The sequence below is a fragment of the Calidris pugnax genome, unplaced genomic scaffold (genome assembly GCF_001431845.1).
Source record: "Calidris pugnax isolate Ruff unplaced genomic scaffold, ASM143184v1 scaffold102, whole genome shotgun sequence".
Classification (NCBI taxonomy): Eukaryota; Metazoa; Chordata; class Aves; order Charadriiformes; family Scolopacidae; genus Calidris; species Calidris pugnax.
Window position 1 is genome coordinate 1,301,253 of NW_015090846.1, and position 24,540 is coordinate 1,325,792.

General features: G+C 42.4%; 1 protein-coding gene across 3 annotated transcripts in view; it reads left to right on the plus strand.

Moving 5' to 3' along the window:
• Positions 1-24,327, plus strand: part of NUP214 (nucleoporin 214kDa) — a 47,098-nt gene extending 22,771 nt beyond the window's left edge. For 2 of the 3 annotated variants that reach the window (XM_014943014.1, XM_014943015.1), the window contains exons 25-36: positions 2,255-2,330; positions 4,517-4,625; positions 5,834-5,939; positions 8,017-8,090; positions 9,905-11,674; positions 13,174-13,244; positions 14,167-14,323; positions 16,158-16,307; positions 18,451-18,622; positions 22,439-22,581; positions 23,402-23,426; positions 24,116-24,327. In XM_014943014.1, the coding sequence (XP_014798500.1) occupies positions 2,255-2,330; positions 4,517-4,625; positions 5,834-5,939; positions 8,017-8,090; positions 9,905-11,674; positions 13,174-13,244; positions 14,167-14,323; positions 16,158-16,307; positions 18,451-18,622; positions 22,439-22,581; positions 23,402-23,426; positions 24,116-24,149 (2,887 nt within the window). In that variant the 3' untranslated portion in view covers positions 24,150-24,327. The remainder of the gene's footprint in view (positions 1-2,254; positions 2,331-4,516; positions 4,626-5,833; positions 5,940-8,016; positions 8,091-9,904; positions 11,675-13,173; positions 13,245-14,166; positions 14,324-16,157; positions 16,308-18,450; positions 18,623-22,438; positions 22,582-23,401; positions 23,427-24,115) is intronic. The other variant, XM_014943016.1, reaches the window with a different exon arrangement.
• Positions 24,328-24,540: the final 213 nt, after the last annotated feature.

The following is a 24,540-nucleotide window of genomic DNA, read 5'->3' on the forward strand; positions in this document are numbered from 1 at the left end:
ATATAACTGTGGGCTATACCTGCAGCTCCTGGAGCAATTTCCATTCTTACATCGCTTCTGTTTTTCATACATGTGTATATTCCTCACTGTCAAAGAAAAAAGGTAGAATTCCTTTGATGCAGCTTTTCAAAAAGGCAACAGCGTCTTACAGTGGTGATAGTCAGCTGCTGACCTTGAAATTTACATCATGGTTCTGCATTTTAATTGGGAAACTGCTTGGGAGCTTTTTAGTGTTTGATTTTTCTCCTGAAAATGATAAACTGAGAGGGGGAAAGGCAGTGCTACATCTTTTGAAAGTAAAATTTGCAAACAGCTCTGCTTGAGAAATTTTGCTAAAAGCAGTGTTATGACCAGAAAGAGTTCTCCACCCTTTGTTCCATCAAAACTGTGGTGAAAAATATAAAAGGTACTGGCTGTACGTAGACAAGGACATGAGCAAGTGATACATATCTGAGATTGGTTTTCACTTGAACTGTAGTTAAAGACCTGTCTTACTTTCAAGTAGTTTCAGACTGGCAGTATTGATTGATCTCTCTAATTTATAGAGCACCAGGCAGAGTGATATCTTGAAGGCTTTTTGCAGTCTTATTTTATAGCTGACCTCATAAAAATGTACTCTCTGAAAATTCTACCCAAATGAACCTGTGCCTGCCAGTCAGATTCAGCACTAAAATAAAAAGCGTTCACCCAGCAAAGTTAATTCATCAGTTTTTGCTCCTTCAGATATCCTGGCTCTTTTGCCGCCACAGCACACTCCTCGGGTTGTTAAACAGTAATGATTTTTCAGTTGTTATCTGTTGTTCAATGGCCTGTGGCTGGGTGTGTTGGTGGTCCCACTCCAGTTACTCATACGTAGTTTTCAGTGCAAAAAAAACCCTTCTCTCCACAACTGAAATCAAACCCAGCATTTTAATAGCCTTGTCAGAGAAGCTGAGGGTCAAGTGATCTTAAGAATTTGTTGGTGAAAAGGTCCTACCCTGTCATGAATTTCACAGACTTTCTGTTGTTTTCTTCTATGTTCAGGGTTTGCATGAACTTGAATTTTACAGCTGCACCTTCCCAACATGGGCTCTTTCTAGTGTTAATTTGAAGTTTTACTTCTTTCCTCTGCCCTCAGCCCAGAAGCCTTGCAATGTAGAGAGAGAGGGCGCGTTGCTGGAAGGAAGGCCTTACTAGTAATGCAAAGGTGTTGAAGGCACAAAACCCCATCCAGGACCAAATGGCTATGCAAAATTACTGTTTCATGCATGTGTCCCCTTCCTTTGGAATATAATAGGAAATTTCTGTGTGTTTGCCTGCAGCTGACCAAATAGCAAAAGCAGTTTGGGAGTCCTCATGCTTTAGGAGACACGCAACTTTTGATACCTGGGTTCATTTACTGTCTGGGATTTCCAGCCTCAGCTTTTCTAGAATATATTGATTGCTTATTGCCTTAGGGACCACCTGGCCTGATCAAGCTGGAAAGAGCCTGCTAGGCGAAGAGAAAGGTGGCTTTTGCCACCAAGAGGATGCAATCAGTGTTGATTTTAAGCTTCTGAAAGCTTCCAGCATTGGCCATTTAAGCTGTTGAACCTGGTGAGCCACAGATTTGAGATGCTAAAACTAGATGGCTGTTCCCAAGTTACAATGATTTGGTGTGTTAGTAGCCCACAGGGTGCAGGTAGGAAGCTTCACCCCAGTCACCGTTCTGCAGCAGTTGTCTGTGGGCTCTGTACAATTTTTTTCATGGTCAATATTCCCAAACCTATAATGTAGAATATAGGTTAGTTTTATCACAGTTCTTGCCATGACTTCATTAATGTTTATACACGAAGTTCTTGCCCCCCACCCCAGCTTTGTCTCCTTGCTCAGCATTTCTGAGAGTTGCATGTACTTGTCTGGGCTCCACACTGTAAAGGAAGCTTCTTAAATTTGTTATCCACTAGGCATAAAATTGTAATCCCCTTACCTGCTGATTTTTCATCAACTCCCTGTAAAATAGAAAGGCCTGGCTCTCTTCAGAGACAAGAGTGTATGAAGAAGACTTGATCGTTTAAGTCTAGAGCTTTAAACGCATTTGCAGACTTCCTTTGTTAAATGTGGCTGATTCATTTAAGAGGTTTATTCCCTAATCAGATTTGTTCATTTGGAGTTGTGTGTGGAATCTTTAATAGCGGTGGTTGTTCCAGACTTCTGGAAGCTGTGCTTTTTGAGAGGCGAGGAGGTCCTCTTTTATGCTAGTCATTCATTTAACGTTTTAATTTTTCTTTTTAAGATCATCTGTACCTCACTCTGCAGCCCAGGCAGTCCACCAGGTTTTGGCAACTGTTGCTACCAATCAAGCTAAACAGGTATCTTGATATAAAACCCTTTCCCTGTGGAATACTGTGCCTGGGCATGCTCAGCTCAGTTTGGGGGTTTAATTGTTGGTGAACAGGTCATCTGAAAAAGCTCTTTTCAGAGCTTGCCCTGGGTTCTTCGCAAACCATCTATTTATCTGTGACCTCGACAGTGTGATGCCAGGCATATCTTTGTTATGTCTTGCATTTTCTTTCTTGCAGCTTTCTAATGGCCACAGCTTTGCAGCTATAAAGGTTGCGGCTAACAAAGGAAACCATATTGGGTAGATTTACCTAAATTTCACCGCCCAAAAAAGTGCTAGGCAGTCAAAGGAGAGAGTAGTTTGCCTATCTTATTATTCTACTGAAAACATTTGTTACTGGTCAATAAGCTGCTAGGTTTTATGTCCACACAGACCAAATAGCAAAAGCAGTTTGGGAGTCCTCATGCTTTAGGAGACACGCAACTTTTGATACCTGGGTTCATTTACTGTCTGGGATTTCCAGCCTCAGCTTTTCTAGAATATATTGATTGCTTATTGCCTTAGGGACCACCTGGCCTGATCAAGCTGGAAAGAGCCTGCTAGGCTAAGAGAAAGGTGGCTTTTGCCACCAAGAGGATGCAATCAGTGTTGATTTTAAGCTTCTGAAAGCTTCCAGCATTGGCCATTTAAGCTGTTGAACCTGGTGAGCCACAGATTTGAGATGCTAAAACTAGATGGCTGTTCCCAAGTTACAATGATTTGGTGTGTTAGTAGCCCACAGGGTGCAGGTAGGAAGCTTCACCCCAGTCACCGTTCTGCAGCAGTTGTCTGTGGGCTCTGTACAATTTTTTTCATGGTCAATATTCCCAAACCTATAATGTAGAATATAGGTTAGTTTTATCACAGTTCTTGCCATGACTTCATTAATGTTTATACACGAAGTTCTTGCCCCCCACCCCAGCTTTGTCTCCTTGCTCAGCATTTCTGAGAGTTGCATGTACTTGTCTGGGCTCCACACTGTAAAGGAAGCTTCTTAAATTTGTTATCCACTAGGCATAAAATTGTAATCCCCTTACCTGCTGATTTTTCATCAACTCCCTGTAAAATAGAAAGGCCTGGCTCTCTTCAGAGACAAGAGTGTATGAAGAAGACTTGATCGTTTAAGTCTAGAGCTTTAAACGCATTTGCAGACTTCCTTTGTTAAATGTGGCTGATTCATTTAAGAGGTTTATTCCCTAATCAGATTTGTTCATTTGGAGTTGTGTGTGGAATCTTTAATAGCGGTGGTTGTTCCAGACTTCTGGAAGCTGTGCTTTTTGAGAGGCGAGGAGGTCCTCTTTTATGCTACTCATTCATTTAACGTTTTAATTTTTCTTTTTAAGATCATCTGTACCTCACTCTGCAGCCCAGGCAGTCCACCAGGTTTTGGCAACTGTTGCTACCAATCAAGCTAAACAGGTATCTTGATATAAAACCCTTTCCCTGTGGAATACTGTGCCTGGGCATGCTCAGCTCAGTTTGGGGGTTTAATTGTTGGTGAACAGGTCATCTGAAAAAGCTCGTTTCAGAGCTTGCCCTGGGTTCTTGGCAAACCATCTATTTATCTGTGACCTCGACAGTGTGATGCCAGGCATATCTTTGTTATGTCTTGCATTTTCTTTCTTGCAGCTTTCTAATGGCCACAGCTTTGCAGCTATAAAGGTTGCAGCTAACAAAGGAAACCATATTGGGTAGATTTACCTAAATTTCACCGCCCAAAAAAGTGCTAGGCAGTCAAAGGAGAGAGTAGTTTGCCTATCTTATTATTCTACTGAAAACATTTGTTACTGGTCAATAAGCTGCTAGGTTTTATGTCCACACAACAGTCTTTGTCCCCTGGAATCATGGAGCTGTTGCCCATGGAGGCTTGGCAGCCCCTGCAAGAGACTTGTTGAAAAAGTTGAGTATTGACCCTGTATTTAAGTGGCAAGACATAATGGGCCTAACACTGAGGGGCACTTCTAAGTGCTTCGACCACCTTCCTCTGGGTTGTGAGACTTTCATCATACTAGGCCAGGGATAGAAGGATGGATGGGCCCAACACTGAGGGGCACTTCTAAGTGCTTTTGACCACCTTCCTCTGGGTTGTGAGACTTTCATCATACTAGGCCAGGGATAGAAGGATGTTTACAAATGGACAGACTGCACTGACCTGAAGTGGTATTGTGTTTTTAGACACCGCTAACGAGCTCGCTTAAGGGACAGACTCCACCTTCCTCTGTGTGTGCACCATGTCCTATGGCCTCTACGTCTGGTCCAACGTCGTCTGGCAACAAAATCTCAGGCAAGTTATCTTTAGTTGAGATGGAAATTAGGCCTAGATGTCTCTTGCCACATCAGGGGGTGCAATGCAGAAAATGAGGAAAAAAGACCTCCCTTCACCAAGAGGCTGCTCTGCTTGAGGGAGAGAATTTGGAAAACCAAAGTACAGAGGAGCAAGATGGTGATTTTGTATCCAGCCCTATGTTTTGTCTCTGCCTGCATCTAGAATTCAGTGGTACAATTCCTCATTCAGAGTTGATTTGGAATGTATAACCCTTAACAAGAAATGTCGGAAGCGCATCTACCAAAGACTGCTGTGGTCTGACAGCAAATCGAGAGCAGACATCTTTGGTTTGCTTTTTAAACGTGAGATTCTCTACTATAGACTGCAGCACCGTAGCAGTACCTGAACTACCCTGAAATGAGCTAATTTGGGTACTGGGCCTGAGCACTGGGCTCTATGACTAATTTCAAAGCCAGTTCAGATGCTGTGGTTTGTTGCACACGGTTTAGAAGCTTCTAAGGAAAGGAATGCTCAATTTACATCATTCAGTGCAAATGGGGTAAGAGTAAACTCTTAGGGAAAGAAGGAATTGATTTTTAATGTGTATTAGATAATAATGCTTGCATTGGACATGGTTTTATAAGCCTCTTGCATAAATGTCTGAAATCCATCTCTGTTGGTCTTCTGCCTTTAATCCGTGGATGTAGGTTGCCTCTTAGCCAGGGGTAAGAAGCAGTAAAAATAGCCAGGAATCATATTTGACTTGGCAAATGCTTCTTCTTAAACTTTGGTTTATTGAAAATGTCAGCTCCTGAATTTGATAGCACTTTCTTTTTATTTGAAATGTGTTTTGATATATTGAGGAGAGGATTTACCAAGGCTTTCTTGATTTTATTCTTTAGTTTTTACATTGTCAGACAATTCATTTTAAACTGTCTAAAATTTAATTTTAATTGTCAAGATGGTGACACCTATCTTTGCTCTGATCTGCTGTATGTTATTGCCTTAAGTCTTTGAAATAATTCATGTGTTCTTTGACGTTATAGCAGTAGCAGGAATGTTTTCTGTGTACAAATATCAGGCCTGGTATCAGTGGCAAAGAGGCTTTGTTTCCAATGGATAAGATTGCAGACTGTGCGTGTGTGAAGTATTCCTTCCTCTTCTGATAGTTGGATGACAAGGTGCTCTTTTCTTTTTTTTTTTATGCTTGTTCTTGTAACTTACAGGCCAAGGGACAGTGAAAACGGTTACAGCTGTGACTTCTTCTGCCGTGACATCAGTACAAACAACAAGTGCCCAGCTTAACAAAGCGTTCTCCTTTTCTACTGTGGGGTCTGTATGAACGTTAAGATTTCTTTGTAGTTGTTGTTAAATACGAGTATCAACTGTTACAAGCTGCGTAATACTGTCAAATGGCATTTGCAAATGTTAGATTGGGAGGGCAGGGGTTGTACCAGAGCTCTTGGAAGACCTTGTTTGTGGAAGCCAACCTGAGTGAGGGCTGAAGCTCTGTGTGAATTTGACACAACATTGTGTTGCTTTGAGACTTTTTCAGTCTGTAACTAACCAAGAGTAAATAATGACTGGCTTTCTTTTCATGGTTATGTACAGTGGACTGTTGAACAAATCATACACTGTGTGTACTGATATTTCTCATCATCAGGTGATGATTTGAGATTAGAGCAATATGACTGTGCTTAAAGCACCCACTCATGGTCTGATGCACTGGGTTCACTGACTGTCTTGGAGGGCATGTCACCACTTCTCATAGAGTCAGAGAAGAATATTTATGCTGTATCTTCTGTGTTGGGGTTAAGGAATAGGAAACAGAGGCAGACCATAGCTAGTTTAAACCTTTGTTCTTTATGTAGTGAACAAAGAGCAGTAGCAGGAAAATCATCCCTAGCAAGTTGTGGAGAGACATGAGAATGAGCTTTGGCTTTACAAGAGCCGCAGAGGAGGTTGAGCACTGAAAGCTTCTGCTCACAGAGAAGAACAACAACCTGAACTTGGTTATATTAACGCTCACCACCTCTGAAGGTGGATTCCAAAGGGAATGATGTTGGGTCTTCTAACTTGAGCATACATATACGAGTTTCAAGTGCTGGCAGGAGTTTCAGAGACAGAAGTGCTGGAATTCCTGATTAGGACTTGAAATTCGTACTGATGGTCAAACTTCCAGAATTACTTATTTATTTTAGTACAATGGGAAAAATGCCATGTTTTGGCTTGAAAAGCAGCCTGTTTATGAAGGTGACTAGAGTCCCCATGCCATCTGGTGATCTCTGTTGCGTAACAATAACACAAAGCAGGGCGCATGTTATGAACATACAGTTACTCTGAAATCTGTCTTACAGAGTGTTGTTGGTTTGTTTTTTTTATAGATGACAAATATTTCTTTGATTGTATCTTATGTTTGGGGGAGAGGTACACCTTCTTAGAAATGATTATTTGAAACTCTGTATGTTTATCTAATACTCGAGTGACTTCTCTTTAAGAAGTGGGTAATATTAAGTATTTTAGAACACACATACTTTCAAATGGATGGTTTCTTTCATTCTTAACCATTTCTCTGCAAGTTTGTCAAGTAGATGTTACCCAAAAGCCTTGTGCTCTTCAAAGCACTAAAATAGGCCTTTTGAGAGATGGAAGTTCAGATTCAAAAAGCAAACAAACCCAGCCTTTGTCCCAGGCTGCAGTGCCTCAGTCTGTAAACCATATGCTAAATACAGTGCCGTTGTCAGTGATGTCTTATTTGCACAGCCTGACTTCTGCATCAGCCGCTGGTCTTTGAGAATCAAAGGAAGCTTGAAAAGCCTCAGGGAGTGAAGGTTTCTGGAGGACCCCAGTGCTCATGATGAAAGATATCAGTATTTTTGCAAGACAAAATATTTTTAGTGTGAAATAGTCATGGAAACTTTTAATTTCTGTCTTGCTATGAGCAATCTCCTTTTTGATGTGTGGTAGTATCCAGTTATTCCCTTTTGTACACACACTGTCTCTTACCTTTTAACTCTTTTAAATAAACTCTAATCACCGCTGTGGCTTCTGCTCTTGCTAATTTCCCAAAAGCTATCAGGATTTGGTGTGGGGTGTTCAGCTACAGAGCAGAATGGGATAGAAGTATACTGCAGAAAGGGAAGAATATGGGGGAGGATGAGGGGTGCTCAAAAGAACTTCAACTCTGACTCTTTTTAACCCTCTAGAAGCCTTGTCAGGGGGAAAACAAACGGAGCCCAGTCTGTACATGTGCTTCTCTCTGCTTGTTTGGTTGTTGGAGAAGCTGTTCCTGGGCCTGACTTTGTGCCAGTCTGTACTGGAAATCTGAGTCTCAAAGTTGTGTTAATCATGGGGTTGGAAGTTTCAACGCTTTGAGCTAAGTGTTGTTCTTTCTTCTCTTTCCTCCCAGGTCTGGATTTAATTTTGGTGCTGTCACATCAGCTGCTTCCTCACCGACACTGTCCAGCCTTGCTTCCTCACAAGGTTGGTTTGGTAAAGTGTGCAAACATCTCTTCCCTGCTAAGAGAATGCTTACTGTTCCTAATTCATGTGGTTCTTGCTTTATGTTGCAGTTCTATTATTAAAATCCTAGTAGCTGCAGTAACATTATATATGTATGCTGGATTATGCCCTGCAACATACAGAAATCTAGGCCACCTGCCATTCAATTAAGAGTAAGCAAAATATTGTTGCCAAAGAACATCTAGGAGAGTACTGGTTTATGAAAAGAGTAACATCTGTAGTCATTTCCTCTGCATTTCATCTGTAGATTTAAAGTTGCTGAGGTGATCTGACACAGAAAACTGTCATTAAGTGGAATGAGCATTTAGTAATGGGAGGGGACTGCTTGGGATGGCTTTGTGCTGCTTCTAGAATTGAGTTGACAATATATAGGCTGCCTTTCTGTTTCATAGGTGGAATGATATTTGCCCAGTCTGGAAAAGGGGGACTGATAAACCTGCTTTATAATGTTCTTGAAGTATTCTGCTTCTAATTTTAGTCTTGCAAAAGAGATTGTATGATGAAAAACTTGCTTCTGATGTTACTGGTTGCTCCAACAAGATACCACCTCTTCTGACAAATCTTGGTTTGCTGATGTCCTTGGACCATTGCAGCCACAACAATGCTACTAGTACTCTATTGATTTTAAGCAGAGAGAATTAACTTGGCATAAAACTTGAAGATTCAGTTAATGTAAAAGCTTAGGTAAATAACACTGATTAAAGGAGGAGTGGGAGGTGCAGGAGAGAGATTTGTAAAGGACAGTGTTGTGTGAGCACAGGTACCTCGTGCTGCTCCGTGGAGTGGTAGGAACATCTTTGCCTGCGTTAGCTGGTGATGGGAGGAAAAAAGAAGGAATTTCAGTGCCTCAGGAGGAAACAAATGCTACATTATTCAGTGTCAATTACTAATATACTTAAATATACTTAATATACTTAACAGGGTGAAACACAAGGATAATACCAGCTGTGCTAAGAAGCTTTTGCTCTTTGTTATTTGATCTCCATGCAGATTTGCTGTACTTTGTCCAAATCAACCCATAGTCCAAATACCAATTCATTGTCTTCCAAGTCAGAATTTATGTGCGCTTGGTGCTCAGAAATGAAATGACATTGCATCAAATAAGTGAGACTGGACTGGTTTTAGAACTTCAGGAGTTTCACAGTTAGACAGCAGTATATCTTCTAAGTGGAGCTGCTTTGGCAATTACATTTGAGAGCTTTTCTCTAGTTTTTCAAAGCTGAAAACAGGCTGCATAGAAAATGGTTGGTGGTCTATAAATAGTTGAATTTGTGAAGAAAGATTTGATTCTGTAGAAGACTTTCCAAGTGCCAGAAAGTATTTTTATGACCCAAACTCTATTCTGAGCCGTTGGTTTAAAGAGTTCTGTAGCGAATGTCAGGAATTGTTCAGCTGAACCAAGTAAGAAGGGATGAAAATGGTGTTAAGAGCAAATGGCTTGTAGTAACCAGGTCTTTTATGTTCTTATCAAAATGTTGAAAAAGAGATAGGAGCCAAAGGCTGAAATTGTCTGTTCTCAAAGAGACGGATGGTGAAGTGGAGGCTGTGACATGAAAGTGTTTGTCACTGCAACCTTTTCCATAAAGGCTTCAGATGTCACTGTTGTCTCCTGAATGCACATGGAAGTGACAGTTACCTGATGGTCAGAGGCTTTATAGGTTTGAGGCAAGAGCCCTGTCTAACTGTGAAGCGCTAAAGCATGCTAATATTGTAAGAATGATAAATGAGCTTTGCATACCATAACTTAATTTGTAACTTCTGTCTCTCACTGACAGCCCCTGCTAAAGAGTCCACCCAGACTGAGTCATTTTCGCTTGCTGGGGGTTCCAAATTTGCAGTAGTCCCTGAAAGCAACTTTACTTTTGGGTCCCTCAAGCCAGCAAGTGCTCCAGGAACCTTAGTAGGAAATAGCTCCTCAGCAGATGGCGTGCAGTCGAACAAACCTGCTGCAACAACTTCTTCTGCACCCTCCACAACCTCTGGCAAGCTGGATATCCCTCCATCTAAACCAGATCACTTGTTTCAGAGCAACCTAGCTGGGGAAACTCTTGGGAGCTTCTCAGGACTACGGGTTGGTCAAGCAGATGATAATGCCAAGACCACCACTAAAGCACCATCGACCAGTGTTGCAGGAGCACAGTCAACCAAAGTATCTACAATACCTGCTGGGTTTAATTTTGGTGCTCCCCTGTCGCTAGGAAAAGCTGGAGAAGCTGCTTCTACGTCAGCCACGTCAACTAGTATGGCACCCCCATCCATCAGCACTAGTGCCACAGGCAGTCTCTTTGGCAACGTCCAGATAACCAGCACAGGGTCTTCTGGGGTATTTAATCTTGGAGGCTCTAGTGGCAACAAACCCACTACTTTTTCATTTGGCGTTCAGCAAGCAAACAGTATGAGCACGTCCACCTCTACCCCTTCTACTCTCTCTGCTTCACCGTCCCTCTCATTTGGAAATTTCTTGAGTTCCTCACAAACTGCTGTCCCTGCTGCAACTTCTAGCAAGGTTGCAGGGGATGCCAAATTACCACCTGTGTCAGAAAAGCCATCTGAAAATGAAGCTGTAGCAGCTGGGTCTTCACCTCCAATGACGCAGTCACCACAGACACAGGTACAGCTTCCAGAGTCTGTTAAAGAACCCACTTTACCCCAGGCCACAGCTGGAGACACCACCTCTGCAGGCCCAGTTGCCACATCGGCAGCACCTGCCCCTGATGCCATTGCTGCTCCTGCTTCCACAAGTGATGTGAAGGCACCAGTGCCTCCTGCTGTCTCTGCATCCACCCCACCAGATCAGAATGTCTCAGCAACAACCTCTGCAGCGAACATTGCCTCTCCTGCAGAAGCCACCAGTGTGTTGGCTGCTACCTCTGATGTTACTACCAGTGTTCAGAGTCCAGCTGGTGGTGCCTCTGTGTTTGCCCCCACTTCTGCAGGCTCCTCAGTGTTCGCTCAGCCTCCGAGTTCCAGCTCTTCTGGCTCAGCATTTAGCCAGCCTGCTGGTGACACAACTGCCACTCCTTCCACGCCACCCGTTTTTGGACAACTACCAGCAGGTACCACAGCATCCTCTCCCTTTGGGCAACTCACCACCAGTACCTTGTCCACTGCCACCGCTACCACGCAGGCTGCTGCCAGCTCGGGTTTTGGTACTTCGGCTTTCGGCACCACCACCACTGGGGGCTTTGGTCAACCAACCTTTGGACAAGCACCAACCTTTGGGCAACCAGCCAGCAGTTCTTCAGGTGGCTTTACCTTTAGCCAGTCTGCGTTTGGGACAATGCCAGCCTTTGGCCAGCCAACAGCTTCCACAGCGGCCTCCAGCAGCGGCAACGTTTTTGGAGCCTCGGCCAGCACCAACAGTGCCAGCTCCTTTTCCTTCGGACAGCCATCTGCCAGCACTGGGGGTGGGTTGTTTGGACAAACCAGCCCTCCGGTGTTTGGGCAGAGCACTGGCTTTGGGCAAACGGCATCTGTCTTTGGGAGCGCTGCTGCCGTGACCACGACGACGTCCTCTGCTGGGTTCAGCTTCTGCCAAGCTTCAGGTAAGAGCAAACTGCAGGGAGATGCCATTCCCCAGTGGTGCTGTCTGGCTGAAGTACAGAGAGCAGGATATCACTGGGGAAAGTAGGATGTCTTTTAATGCCTTTTTTTTTCCCCCTCCTATGGCACTTGATGGTTTTTGGTTTGTTTTTCCAATTAATAAGAACAGGAGCTGCAATGTGTGTGAGGGAGGAGCTAGTGTTGGAGACCAAAGAAGCTTTTTCTCTGCTTCGCTATTCAGTAGAGCTCTGAGCGTAACCTTTTCAATCCAATCTTGCATTCGTTGTATACTTACAAGTCTGCCTCGATTTAATTTTGAATTATGTACCGTCCTGCCTGTTGCACAACAAGTGGGTTGGATTCAGCATGGTGTAGAAGATCTTAAATTAGGATGTTGTTGTAAATTGTTATGCCGAAGTGGCAAGGCAGCTCTGAGACCTTAATCAAGGCAGTGAATGCAGCTGCAGCACTTCCCTCCGTGGGCTGCACTGAGGCCGTGCAGCAGTGGGTGTATAGCCAGGTGTATCATCTGGGATGGCAGAAAAACATGAAGCCCTCAAAGTGATGGGTTAGCAAGGAACTAATCTGTTAAATCCGCTTTTGCATTTGGAAACATCTCAAAATTAAATGCAGCGGTAACATGGCCATCAGCTACCTGTCTGCACGGTTAAATTGAGTGTTTTCACAGACCAAACCTCTCTTTGTCAGTCTCCTTTTGTTCTCCACATTGCTACAATACACTGTTGTTGGTTTTTTTTTCCCAAAGCTTTGTCTGTACAATCTTCAGAGGGCTCCCAGGAAAAAGTGAGAAGTACACAGTAATAATAGAGAACATGTATTTCCAAGGAAGAAAAACTAATTAGGCTCATTTAATTAAAAATGATGGCACTGTAGGCAAACTGCTTGCTCATTTTAACTACAGGAACAGAGAATAGTTAAATTGGGGGAAGTGAACTCTGCTTGAGAAAGGTGTTCCTAATTATAGAAATGCAAGTTTTATTACAAAATGCACATTTAAGCGAACTGGGAAATAGAATGGGGAGTTCTTTTTTTAATCAAAACATTTCATTATCTATAACGGGAATCTTTAGGTAACAAAGCTCAGATCCTCCCTACACAAGGGAAATCAGAATGCTACAGTGCTTGTTCATGACTTGCAGCGTTATTATAGCGATGTTAGCAGAAATCCAATTCTCTTATATTGTTAGCAACAATCCCACAGGTGAAAAGGCCTTTTATTTTCTGTTTGTTTTTTAGTTGGCCAAGGAGAAAAGGAGAATGACTTTCAAATAAACTGTCAATGGAATTTATTATTTGTGTGCTGGCATATACTTTAAATTTGTCCATCCTAGTCATACTTGGTAACATCATTTGTATCCCTGTTTTGGCATGGGAGAACGTGTCCTTTCCCTGTTCTGGACTGGTATCACCTCCCTTAATTGTTTTATACCCTAATAATACTTTTGGTTGTTTATTTTCCTTTTCTTTCTTTTCTGGACAGGTTTTGGTTCTAGTAACACGGGTTCTGTGTTTGGGCAAGCAGCTAATACTGGAAGCACTGTCTTTGGCCAGGCAAGTATTTATTGCTTTTCTAGGAAAAAGGGACTGTTATGTGTAGTGGGATTTGTTCAGGGCTCCCTACCTATTTCTGATAGATTAAAAAAATTAAAAAAAAAAAGAAAAAAAGATAGTATTTGGTATGTTCAGTAGAAAGTTTCCCAGTCTGTACTGAAGATATTTGCTAGTGTCATTTGTATCCCTGTTTTGGCATGGGAGAACGTGTCCTTTCCCTGTTCTGGACTGGTATCACCTCCCTTAATTGTTTTATACCCTAATAATACTTTTGGTTGTTTATTTTCCTTTTCTTTCTTTTCTGGACAGGTTTTGGTTCTAGTAACACGGGTTCTGTGTTTGGGCAAGCAGCTAATACTGGAAGCACTGTCTTTGGCCAGGCAAGTATTTATTGCTTTTCTAGGAAAAAGGGACTGTTATGTGTAGTGGGATTTGTTCAGGGCTCCCTACCTATTTCTGATAGATTAAAAAAATTAAAAAAAAAAAAGAAAAAAAGATAGAATTTGGTATGTTCAGTAGAAAGTCTCCCAGTCTGTACTGAAGATATTTGCTAGTGTAGTGGGCACCAAAGCAGCATGATGTGAATGTTTTCCAAGGGGTATGGAGAGACCAACATTTTATCATGTGCGTGATAAGATAGAGATGTGGTAAGTCACCTGCCTTTATTCCATGCTAAGTGGGAAGTGGACAGTGTAGGGTGTAGGACAAGTTTCAAAGGCATTATTCTGTAGCATAGGCAAGGTTTAAGACAGACTTAAATAGTATTTCATTACATTATGTTTTGGAAGGTAATTTCTTGCTGGTTCATCAGCCCCTTTGTACATCCAGAGGAACAGGCCAGAGAGGAGAATCGGCCCTGGGGCATGTGCTGCTTTGACTCTGCTTACCTCCTTTTTTTTTTTTTGTCCTTTTTGTGTTCTAGCAGCCATCTTCTTCCAGTGGAGGCTTGTTTGGAGCTGGAAGTGGTGGGAGAAGTGGAGGCTTCTTCAGTGGTTTGGGAGGGAAGCCAAGTCAGGATGCGGCCAATAAGAATCCCTTCAGTTCCTCCAGTGGAGGATTTGGATCTGCAGCTTCCCAGAGTAAGTGAACAAAACAAGAATACAGAACGTGCTGTGATTTCCATCTGCCCTTGTGATCCTATCTGCTTTTCTGCCATTTAGTTGTCTTTGAGTAAATTCTGTGTTAACGTAAAAGGCTTCGAGAGGGTAACAGAGACAGAGTATGCCTAATGTGTAATCCAGAATTTTTCTTTTAGGTTTATGGAAAACAAGTAGGGAAGCCACTTAAACAAATAAGCAAGATGCCAGAAGTGTGAAGAATATCTATATTCTGTAGGGAGTTCTTGGCCCGATGCATCTTTACAATTGAATAATCCAAATTCTTGTCACTGAATTTGTGCTTCCAGCTCGGTTGGAAGTCAGCAAGCTTTCGTTATTTCTCATCTGCTCTAACACTGTAAAAATCCAGAATCCCATCCTCAAGAGAAATCAAGTTAACAAGTATGTGATGGATAGCAGTTTCCTCAGCTTTGTCCTAAAAAAGGCTATGTGTTTTAGCTAAATCAATCTGCACATGAGGTGTCACACCAGCCCTCCCACATGTTGCTTCTTGCCCAGCCAACCAACCCAACAGAGGCATGAAAAGTAGTGAAGAATACATTAAAGCTACCCACGGGTTCCTGTGCACCAGGGACTTTAAGGGACTATTAGAAATTTTTTCTAGAAGCTGGAAAGGATTAACTGTAAAGGCAACAATCACTCATTGTCTATTAGTGTAAATATTTTTTTTAATGCCAAAGTCAAGTTAAAAACACATTAGTCTTGAGTTTTCTGGGCCAACAGTTCTTGGTAATACTTGTAAGAGTTGAGCTGAGATGTGTGTATGCCATTGTCTGGTGTAGCCATTACTAGCAGGCTCTCTTGTCCCTTTTGTGTGCAGCTATTCCAGATCTGCACTTGTTACATACATTTCTATGTCACAGAAGCTATTTGTAATGATTTCTTAACTGTGGCTTTTATTTAATGACTGCCCAGCTTTGTCATTTCATCACTAGTGACTTGGGTTTGGCAGAAAGGGAAAGCAGGAGGGTGGAGTCCAGCAGGTAGAAGGCACAAAGGAGGGGAAGCAGTGGCTACGACGTAAAAGTAGAGGGACAAAGGAAAGCTGTAAGATTAGCTGAAAGTGGCTAGAAGTAGCATTTCAAGTGTTGGGAGAGCAAATCCATTTATTTTATTGCATCTGTAATGATCCATCGGGATTAATGGTTGAGGTCAAATCTCTAACCTTGCTAATTTAGTCCTCCTTCATTGCAGTGCTGGGTTTTGTGATGAAATAAAATAGTTGGTTCACCAGAGCAAAGCTTTGGTTATTCTGTGTCCTGCCACTAGATGCTAAAAATCTGAGTAGCCTTGTGAAAGGTGATATCTTGAGTCCTTTCTCAGTAAGGCTGGAAAAGTTTGGTTCCTACTTTGAGGTCTCATCAGATAGTCATGTTAAGAAATACTGGCCATTGCCAAAATAGCTGAGAATCTTTAATTTGTGGTGGATTGATATTTGTGTTGTGAAGAGACTGATTCTAGCTGCTGTGGTTTCTCACTTGAGGGATTGTCTGTTAGTGACTGTGGCACAGGATGCGGCTAAACAAATCATCCATCACTGTGATTTGTTAGATTGCAGCAATAAAGGGTTGTTAGTGGTCCATCAGATCCAGCATGGATCTTGGTGGAACTATGAAGGCCTGTAGGAATAGGGGAGAACTTGGCTTCTCTCCGCAGGTGCTGTTTTCAATGTGTTCATTTTGTGCTTGGGACTTGGGGAAGTAAAAAAGTGTTTCCTTTCTCCTGATCTAGTTAATGAAGTGTAACATGGAATATTGTCCATTATGAGCTTCATGACTATTCTTCATCTCCCCAGATACTTCTAGCTTGTTTGGAAACAGCGGAGCAAAGACCTTTGGATTTGGCAGCTCATCTTTTGGAGAGCAGAAGCCTACAGGCACTTTCAGCTCTGGTGGTGGAAGTGTGGCATCTCAAGGCTTTGGATTCTCCAGCCCAACCAAAGCAGGTACTTTTTTGACCCCCTTTGAACACCCACGCTTATCTGTGAGATATTTAGTAGAGTGTTCTACAGCCTGGGCTCAGTATGTGTACAGGAATGGTCTCTGAACAATAAATGAAAAATAACTAATGGCTTCATGAATGGAACTGGTGGATTCAAGGCAGAGATTTACAATTTCTTTTTCAGAAAGAAAAAGAAAAGCATCCAGTAAACCACATTTTCATTCCAGAAGCTCTCACTGCAGCTTAAGGGCAGATTTCTATGTGAGTTAATTCTGATCTTATGTACAGAATATGGCACTGAGTAGATTTTTCCTACTTTACTTGGTTCCTTGGAATATTGTCTTCCAAAGTTCACTCTGGGTTTTGTAACCCTTTCATTCACTCATTGACTCTTTCCTTGCTTTTGATTGTTTTGGTTTGAAAATTCTTCTTGAGATAGGATTTTCAAGAGGCTTCTGCAGAAGGCACATCCACTCACACAGAGCCCCTCAGATCCTTCCTTAAGTATTGAAATGAATGATGTCTTCCTCTCCCAACTGCAGTGGGAGGGTTTACTTGATGGAAACCCTCTTTGACCTGGTTTCACTACTCGTATGTTTCACTTTCCTTTCTCCACTGTTTGTTAATGTGCATTGCAAAAGAGAGTGTATGCCAAGCAAAGCTTCAGCCCCTGTGATAAATACTCCTAACTTCCTAGAGATAGAGGTAACAAGACATCTGATCTGTGTTTAAATAATTCAAGCCTAGGATTTATTTTTTCCAGACCTTTTGTGTTTACAGCCAAACAGTATCCATTACCTTGACATGGACTGGAATTTCACCCAGGGTATTAAAATGTGTGGCAGTATCTCAGTCCTCAGCCAGAGTCAAACAAAAGAGCAGGTGTCCTTCACGTTCCATGGTGTCAATTAGACAGGGCAATATCAGCAGATGAACATAGAATACAATAATCTGGGTAGAAGTCCATTCAGAGGTGCAGAAGGCAGCTAAACAGAAATTGCCAAGAGCAGAGTTTGGTTCTTGATTCCCTGTGGGAATCATGCAGTTCCGCTGACCTGGAATTTCATCGTTGCATTTTAGCTTCCACCACTTAAACCAGGATTAGATAATACCCTCCCTCCTGAATCTTCTTGCATCACTGGAGCACCTAAACCCCAAGCTTGCAATCTACTCTCTGAGTTTAATGGGGGAGACTTGTCTGTTTGCACTGAGGAGCTCTTCCAGTTCAGTCCCTTCCCTGTGTGAAGTTCTGTCCATGGGACACCTGTATGTCCTTCCAGAACTTGGGATTAGAAATCAGGTTAAAATACTGCAACTAAACCACAGCAAAGCTGGCCTTTACAGGAGACTTTCCATTCTGCATTGTTATATGCAGTTCCTTTGGTTAAATGGGGATGAGAAGAGCTTTACTTTAAAACTGACTACATAAGCTAAGCTAAGGAGCACTAGTGTTATGATGAATGATAGATATATCTTTTTAAAATAATAATGAAAGCATCTGTCTAGCACCTGTTTTGTGTATTTTCACTCTAACTTGGTTATTGTGCACGCTTGCTATCTCACAGTTAAGATACTGGTGTTTTTTATATAAATCAAGTAGAGATTCCATCAGGGTGTGCAAACACGTACGATGTGTTACCACCTTTCTGTACAGCTCTGGGGATTGAGTTCAGCTCTGGGGATTGAGTTGATCTTGCTCTCAAATGCTCAAGAGAACCCAGAGTGTGGTTTTCTTCTGGATAGTCTCTTAATTTAGTTGCAGATTTTTGCATGCGTTCAGGCACTTTTCCTACCTGTGTCTTTTGCAGCAAAATGCCCTGCAGTTTGGAAGCTCTGCAGCAGTTAGTTTTATAAATAATACTGTGTCCATGTGGTAAGACGAGCGGGGTCATTATGGAGATGACCTCCTTGGAAATCTAGTTTTTATTTTCTCTTTCTGCATTATTGTTTACGTGATGTGCTTGTCCTTTTTTTTTTTTTTTTTGCCTTTTTTTTTTTTCGGGGGTTTCGGGGCTGCCCCAGGTTTTTGCGGGGGTCATTATGGAGATGACCTCCTTGGAAATCTAGTTTTTATTTTCTCTTTCTGCATTATTGTTTACGTGATGTGCTTGTCCTTTTTTTTTTTTTTTTGCCTCTGTTTTGCTCAGGTGGCTTCGGTGCTGCTCCAGTGTTTGGCAGCCCTCCTACTTTCGGGGGATCCCCTGGGTTCGGAGGGGTGCCAGCATTCGGTTCAGCCCCAACCTTTTCAAGCCCTCTGGGCTCAACGGGAGGCAAAGTGTTCGGCGAGGGTACAGCAGCAGCCAGCGCTGGAGGATTTGGGTAAGCTGACCAGGGGCCAGGGCTTGGGAAGGCAATACTCTTGCATGACAAAAAACTATTACGCTTAGTGACCTCTGCGTTAACGTAACGAACGTGTTCGTTCTGTGGTTGCTAAGCTCAGAGTGCCCTTGGTTTGGTTGTTTCTTTAAAAAAAAAAAAAAAAATTAAAATAGGCATAAAGCAAAGGCTTTAACCCCAAAGGAAATAATGTGTGTGATCTCATTTTAATGCTGAAACTAGCATGTTGAATCTTTTGCTTTAGAGATGGGAGGAGGGAGGGGGAATGTGAGTCATCTTGCCGAGTGTCTAAGGGAATGCAGGAGTATTTTCTGTGTGCACACTTAATGACTTCAAATCTAGGCCTACAAAGCATGCCTGGCGAAGGCAATAATAAATATCATTACCTGTGATTCTGTCTAGCCACCTTATCCACTTCTGAGATTTGGGCTAGAGATCCTGATGAGAATTCAGGCTGTTTTCTCACCTGTGGGGGTGGGAGGAAGCACTTGTAGCAGCCTGCGCTCGCAGAGTGATTTGTGTTTATCCCACACTGATTGTTTTTCCCCGTTTCTTTACCCCTTAAGCCTGTCCTTGGCACCAGAGCAGTCAGCACTTTATTTCTTGTTTTGTTCAGCAAATGCAGAATTTCAAACCCTGCAAAGGGGCTTCTGCAATAGGCAGCAAATGCACTTCTTCAACATTGCGCTACCAGCAAGCAGCTCTCCTTCACGCCCTACAATTATATTCAGACCAAATAAACCCAATTAAAAAAAATAAAAACTTCCAGTGAGAAGAGGAAACTGGATCTCTTCCCAATCTTAGCGTTTACATATTTCGCAAGTGTTTGTCTTTAGTTTCAGGAGGAACTGTCTTTTCTTAAAGCACATTAGAGCGTCCAGAAATGTAGTTTGGTAATTCCCCATGAGGTTTGGGAGATACCCATCTGCCAGGGCACCCCCGGGCTTCAACGAGGTGGTTCTGCTGTGTCCTGACCTCTGGTGCAGCAAATTGGTGAGGCCCTTTGGAAAGGGTAAAAATAGAGGCAGCTTAATTAAATCCCCACAAAGAAGGATGCGCTTGTAGGGACGATTTAGTTTCAACTCAACTGATATTTTGTTCAGTTCCAGCTTTCAGCCATTGTGCTACTGGATTTTGTACTGAAGCTGGATGCGCTCAGGGACAATGTTGGAAGCTTAAAGATAAAATGGGATTCAGAATGAGCAGTGAACAAGAGGTTCTTCCACAAGCAGCCTGCAGACTCAAGAAAGATAATTCAGTGGTTTAAATCTGCCAGGGCACCCCCGGGCTTCAACGAGGTGGTTCTGCTGTGTCCTGACCTCTGGTGCAGCAAATTGGTGAGGCCCTTTGGAAAGGGTAAAAATAGAGGCAGCTTAATTAAATCCCCACAAAGAAGGATGCGCTTGTAGGGACGATTTAGTTTCAACTCAACTGATATTTTGTTCAGTTCCAGCTTTCAGCCATTGTGCTACTGGATTTTGTACTGAAGCTGGATGCGCTCAGGGACAATGTTGGAAGCTTAAAGATAAAATGGGATTCAGAATGAGCAGTGAACAAGAGGTTCTTCCACAAGCAGCCTGCAGACTCAAGAAAGATAATTCAGTGGTTTAACTTGTGGGAAGTTTTCAGAATTTCTTCTCTTATTAGAAAGGTGCAGACTCAGTCTGATGTTTTCAGTTGCCTGAGGAATTTGGTTTTGATTTTTAAAAACTTGAAAAGAGTCCGCAAAATTCCCAGGCGGCTTTACAAAGCTCCAAATCTCACCACAAAATTTTGAGCAATAGTTTAGTTTTGCAGTATAAGGTAGCTCCTGTGCAGGACTTCCTTTCTGCCTTTCTCTGAAGTAAAACTTGAAAAATCTGAATTCAAGATAAGTTACTTGCCAGGACGTTGTGCGGTGTTAACTCCGGGTTCCTGAGAACACTTTGCTAACTTAAATGCATGTGATTCATTGCTGCTTCAATTCTGAAAAATCTGCACCATTTGATAAATGCTTTAAGTATCAAAAATAGAAACCACTATACTTCTCCCAAGTCTGCAATTCAGGCTGTTTGTGAGCAAATAATGTTTTGCTTTCATAAACTACCCTCAAGTGCCTCTCAATTCTGGTTTGTAAAGGAGCTTTACAAAAGACCTGAAAATCTGGGCAAGGTAGGTTTGATTAAATTGTTATCAGGTAATGACTGCATCTCATGTCTTTTATGTATTTAAAAAAAAAACAAATGTGTCCATAGTTTAAGCTGTTCCTACTACGCTTAGTGGTTTTCAACAGGCGTGTACTTCTAGTTACAACTGAAAGCAGCAGTTGGAACCACAAGCTTCCTTGTCTCTATTTTCACCTCCCCTTCCTCTCACCAGGCAGACACGATTTGTGTGTTTAGTAGCAGAGTCCCAAGGAGATGGAGCCCTGTAAAAACCCCTTCTTCTCAAATCTATCACCCCATCTTGCTGCTTTTAAGAAAAGAACTACAAAACCTTTTCAGCCCTTGTTGAGAAAATCATGTTTGTGGTTCTGAGCTGAAGTTGTCTGCAAAGAGCATGGGTCAAGAGCCGAGGCAGAGGGGATGGTTTTAGGGCCAAAGGCACACGTGGAAGCAGTGTGCATGATTGGTGGTGTCTGGGACAGGAGATTTGATGTCCTTTACATGTGAATTGTTTGTCACACTGCTACAAGGGTTGTCTTTTATCTGGAGCAATACGTTTTGATGTGGTGTTTTGTTTGGTGTTATTTTTTAAAGTCTGCTAGATCTGGATGGATGGAGAGGCGGGTTAACGTGCTGTCAGTTCATATTTGAAGTTGGAAAAGGCAGGAGCTGGTGTGAGACACAGCCTTGCAGAGCTGCCACGCTGTTTCACTTGGCCAGTTCAGGGAAGGGCTGGCACTGGGTTGGTACCAGTACCGTTGTGCGCTTGCAGAGCTTGTCATTTGAAAATTTTGTGTCTGCATTTTTGCCCAGTTTGTTAGAGAAACACTTGGTGCACTCAAAAAGTAAGCTTCTCTTAGGATCAGAATTGGGAGAAGTGAGGGGGGAGGAAGGGCAGAGAACCATAATGCATATCATGGGCTCATTAGTGTGTCACACTGATAGCTCTACAATGCCTGGTTGGACAGAGTGGGTGGAGAAAAGAGACTAATTTCCATATATAAAAGTATTTCATATTTCAGTCCCCAAAAGCAATTAAGGAAGTAATCCAAAGGTGGTGGGGAGAAGTGCCAGGTCCGTGTAGATCTTTAGGAAAGCACTGGAACTGTGTGTGGTTCAAAATGGGCTGGGGAGAGAAAAGATAGAAATCTGCCAGCTGTTCATGTGAGTAAGGTACCAGCTGAAAGTTGGGAGTCTGGGTTCTGTGTCTGGGCTCTGCGTTGTGTTCTGGCCATGAGCAGCTCATACCAATTCTGTGTTTGATGCCCTGTTTGTGAAACCAAACAATGCTGAAATTTTGAGCTTAAAGGGCAAAAATTACACAGAGGGGTGAATTAATCTATTCCATTTGATGACTGGAGTTGGTATTTCCAAGCACTTGAAAATGTACCCTGTGTAAGGATGAAAATACTTGCCTTTCTGCCTGGTTTACATTAAGAATGGGAGCTGAACACACGTGTGTATGTGCAATTGTCTTTCCCAAACCAGAAAATCAGTTTCCAGAATGAACATTTATAATTTTTCCTATTGGGTGGTTTCTCTCATTCGATGTATCCTTGCTTAAGGAGTGCACTGTTGTTACTGCGGGTTTGGGGATGAACTTCCAGTGTAAGTCAGATTTTTGCAAACACAAATTTTTTTGTTTAAACTGCAGGTTTGGTGGTACCAGTAACAATACAGCATCCTTTGGCACGCTAGCAAATCAAAACACCCCGACGTTTGGATCACTGTCACAACAGGGTACCGGTTTTGGCACACAAAGCAGTGGATTCTCAGCTTTTGGGACAGGTGGAGGAGGTAGGAGAAGTTATTATAATCCTAACAGACCTCATGTCTCCAGTTTTCCCTGGAACTTGGGTGTGACTTTTCAGCTCCCTGTCAAAAATCTGCCTGGTCCTGTTATAGGGAAGGCACCATGACCTGGAGAATTGAGGTGCGGGGTGGGGTGTAGCGTCCTCTCAGACTTTATCACATAATTCCATTACTGATTTGTGGTGTGATTTGCCAATAAATCCCTCTTCTTCTGCACACCTCATCAGATTATTGCTTTTCACCCCTTTTTGTGGAGTTGTTCTTCCTTCTCAAAGGGTAATATTGAGAAATAATGACTCTCTCTTCAGTCCAATATACTTGAGTGTGTAGGTACTTAGTGTCAAAAGAATATGCACAGCAAAATTGAGCTAGAACACCAATAGCCAGATCCTTATCTGTGAAGCTGCAGTGATTTACACAGGGCTGAGAGAGCACCTGTGAGAGGATACAGTCATTGGTGTTCTCTCTGTCACCACTGGCTTGCTTTAAGCACAAACCCCACCTGCAGAGAGCAGCCCTCTGTTTTCGCAGAGAGGTGGATAAACCAGGCACATTGTCTGCAGTCGCTACTAACGAATGGACCCACTGATTAACAGTGAAAGCAAAGCCCTCTTAAGAACCCAGGCAAGTCACTTTTCTTCTAGATGGAGATTTGACTGTCATTGTTTGCCCATCGCTCTTTCCCTGGCCTAAGGCAGGAAAGAAATGTTTTTCAATCTGTGTGTGGGAGGGGATGTTTACTAGAAATTTTAGGCACTCATTTTACCTTCTAACAATTGTTTTTCTAACCTTGTATTTCTTTCAGGGTTTGGTTTTGGATCATCTAACACGTAAGTACCATTTTGTGTCTAACTTGTTATTAAAAATCCAGATAGAATGCGAATAGAAGAGCTGACTGGTTTACAGGAGCAGTAACATACTAGTTCCGATTTCCTTTTTAATGGCACTGCTATAGAGCTCTCTATAATAGAGCTTAAAGTCCGGGCCCTGAATGTGTGCTTTCCAGTGAGCTTAATCTTTCATGTAAGAGAGAATTTTCAGTTAGATCGTGCTCTTTCCCATCTCTCAGGCACATGATGTGTGTGCTCAAGCTGTGTGTGTGAATCTAATATCTACTCCATTTCCCGGGTTGCAACAAGGAGTGAAATAAATCGGTACCTTCCTGCCTGAGCTGAGGTGCTGATTTACAGTTAAAGAGCAAGACTAAGAGCTGAGGTTACCTCTGCCACCCGCTCTGGCTTGCTGGGTTACATCTAGCAAATTTTTTTTACTCTATTTTTCAAACAGAGAGAACGTGTGTATCCCCAGATGGTGGGCCATAGAATAAGCATAATTATATGTAGTTAGTATGTGTTGATGCAGTCTCAGGTAGAAGATGCTGGAAATACTGGTGTGTTCTCATAATGAGCTTCTGATATTAAGGAGACTGGAAGCTTGTTTGAGAGATCTGCTGAATTAATACTGCCTGAGGGAGACTCTACCACTCATTGCTGTGCTGGTTGTTTTTCTTGCTCCACAGATCTTCCTCTGGATTTAGTGGCTGGAGAAGCTAAGAACATCCTGCGCTCTCCTGTAGAACTGTGTTCATGAGTCACCTCCATGACCAATATCCAAACAGCTTTTCTTTTAAATATGAGTTCTCAGACTTTTTTTTTTTATAAGAAAAAGAATTTGCTTATTTTTATGCAACACTTGTTCTCGCTCTATATTAAAATATTTTATCTGTCTTGATATTATTTGTGTTGGAAAGGTTTATCCCCTGGATCTAGAAGAAATTGAAGGATGCTGTGGTTACCAGCAGATTTGGCTTTCTGTTGTTCATCCCTTGCCTGGGCAAGGGAAAAGCCCAAGTTAGTTCCTGACACAAACCAGCACGTTTTTCATTGAAGAGAATGAGTGATTATCCAGGGCCCTTAAGAACGGGCTGGAGTTTGCCCTGATAAT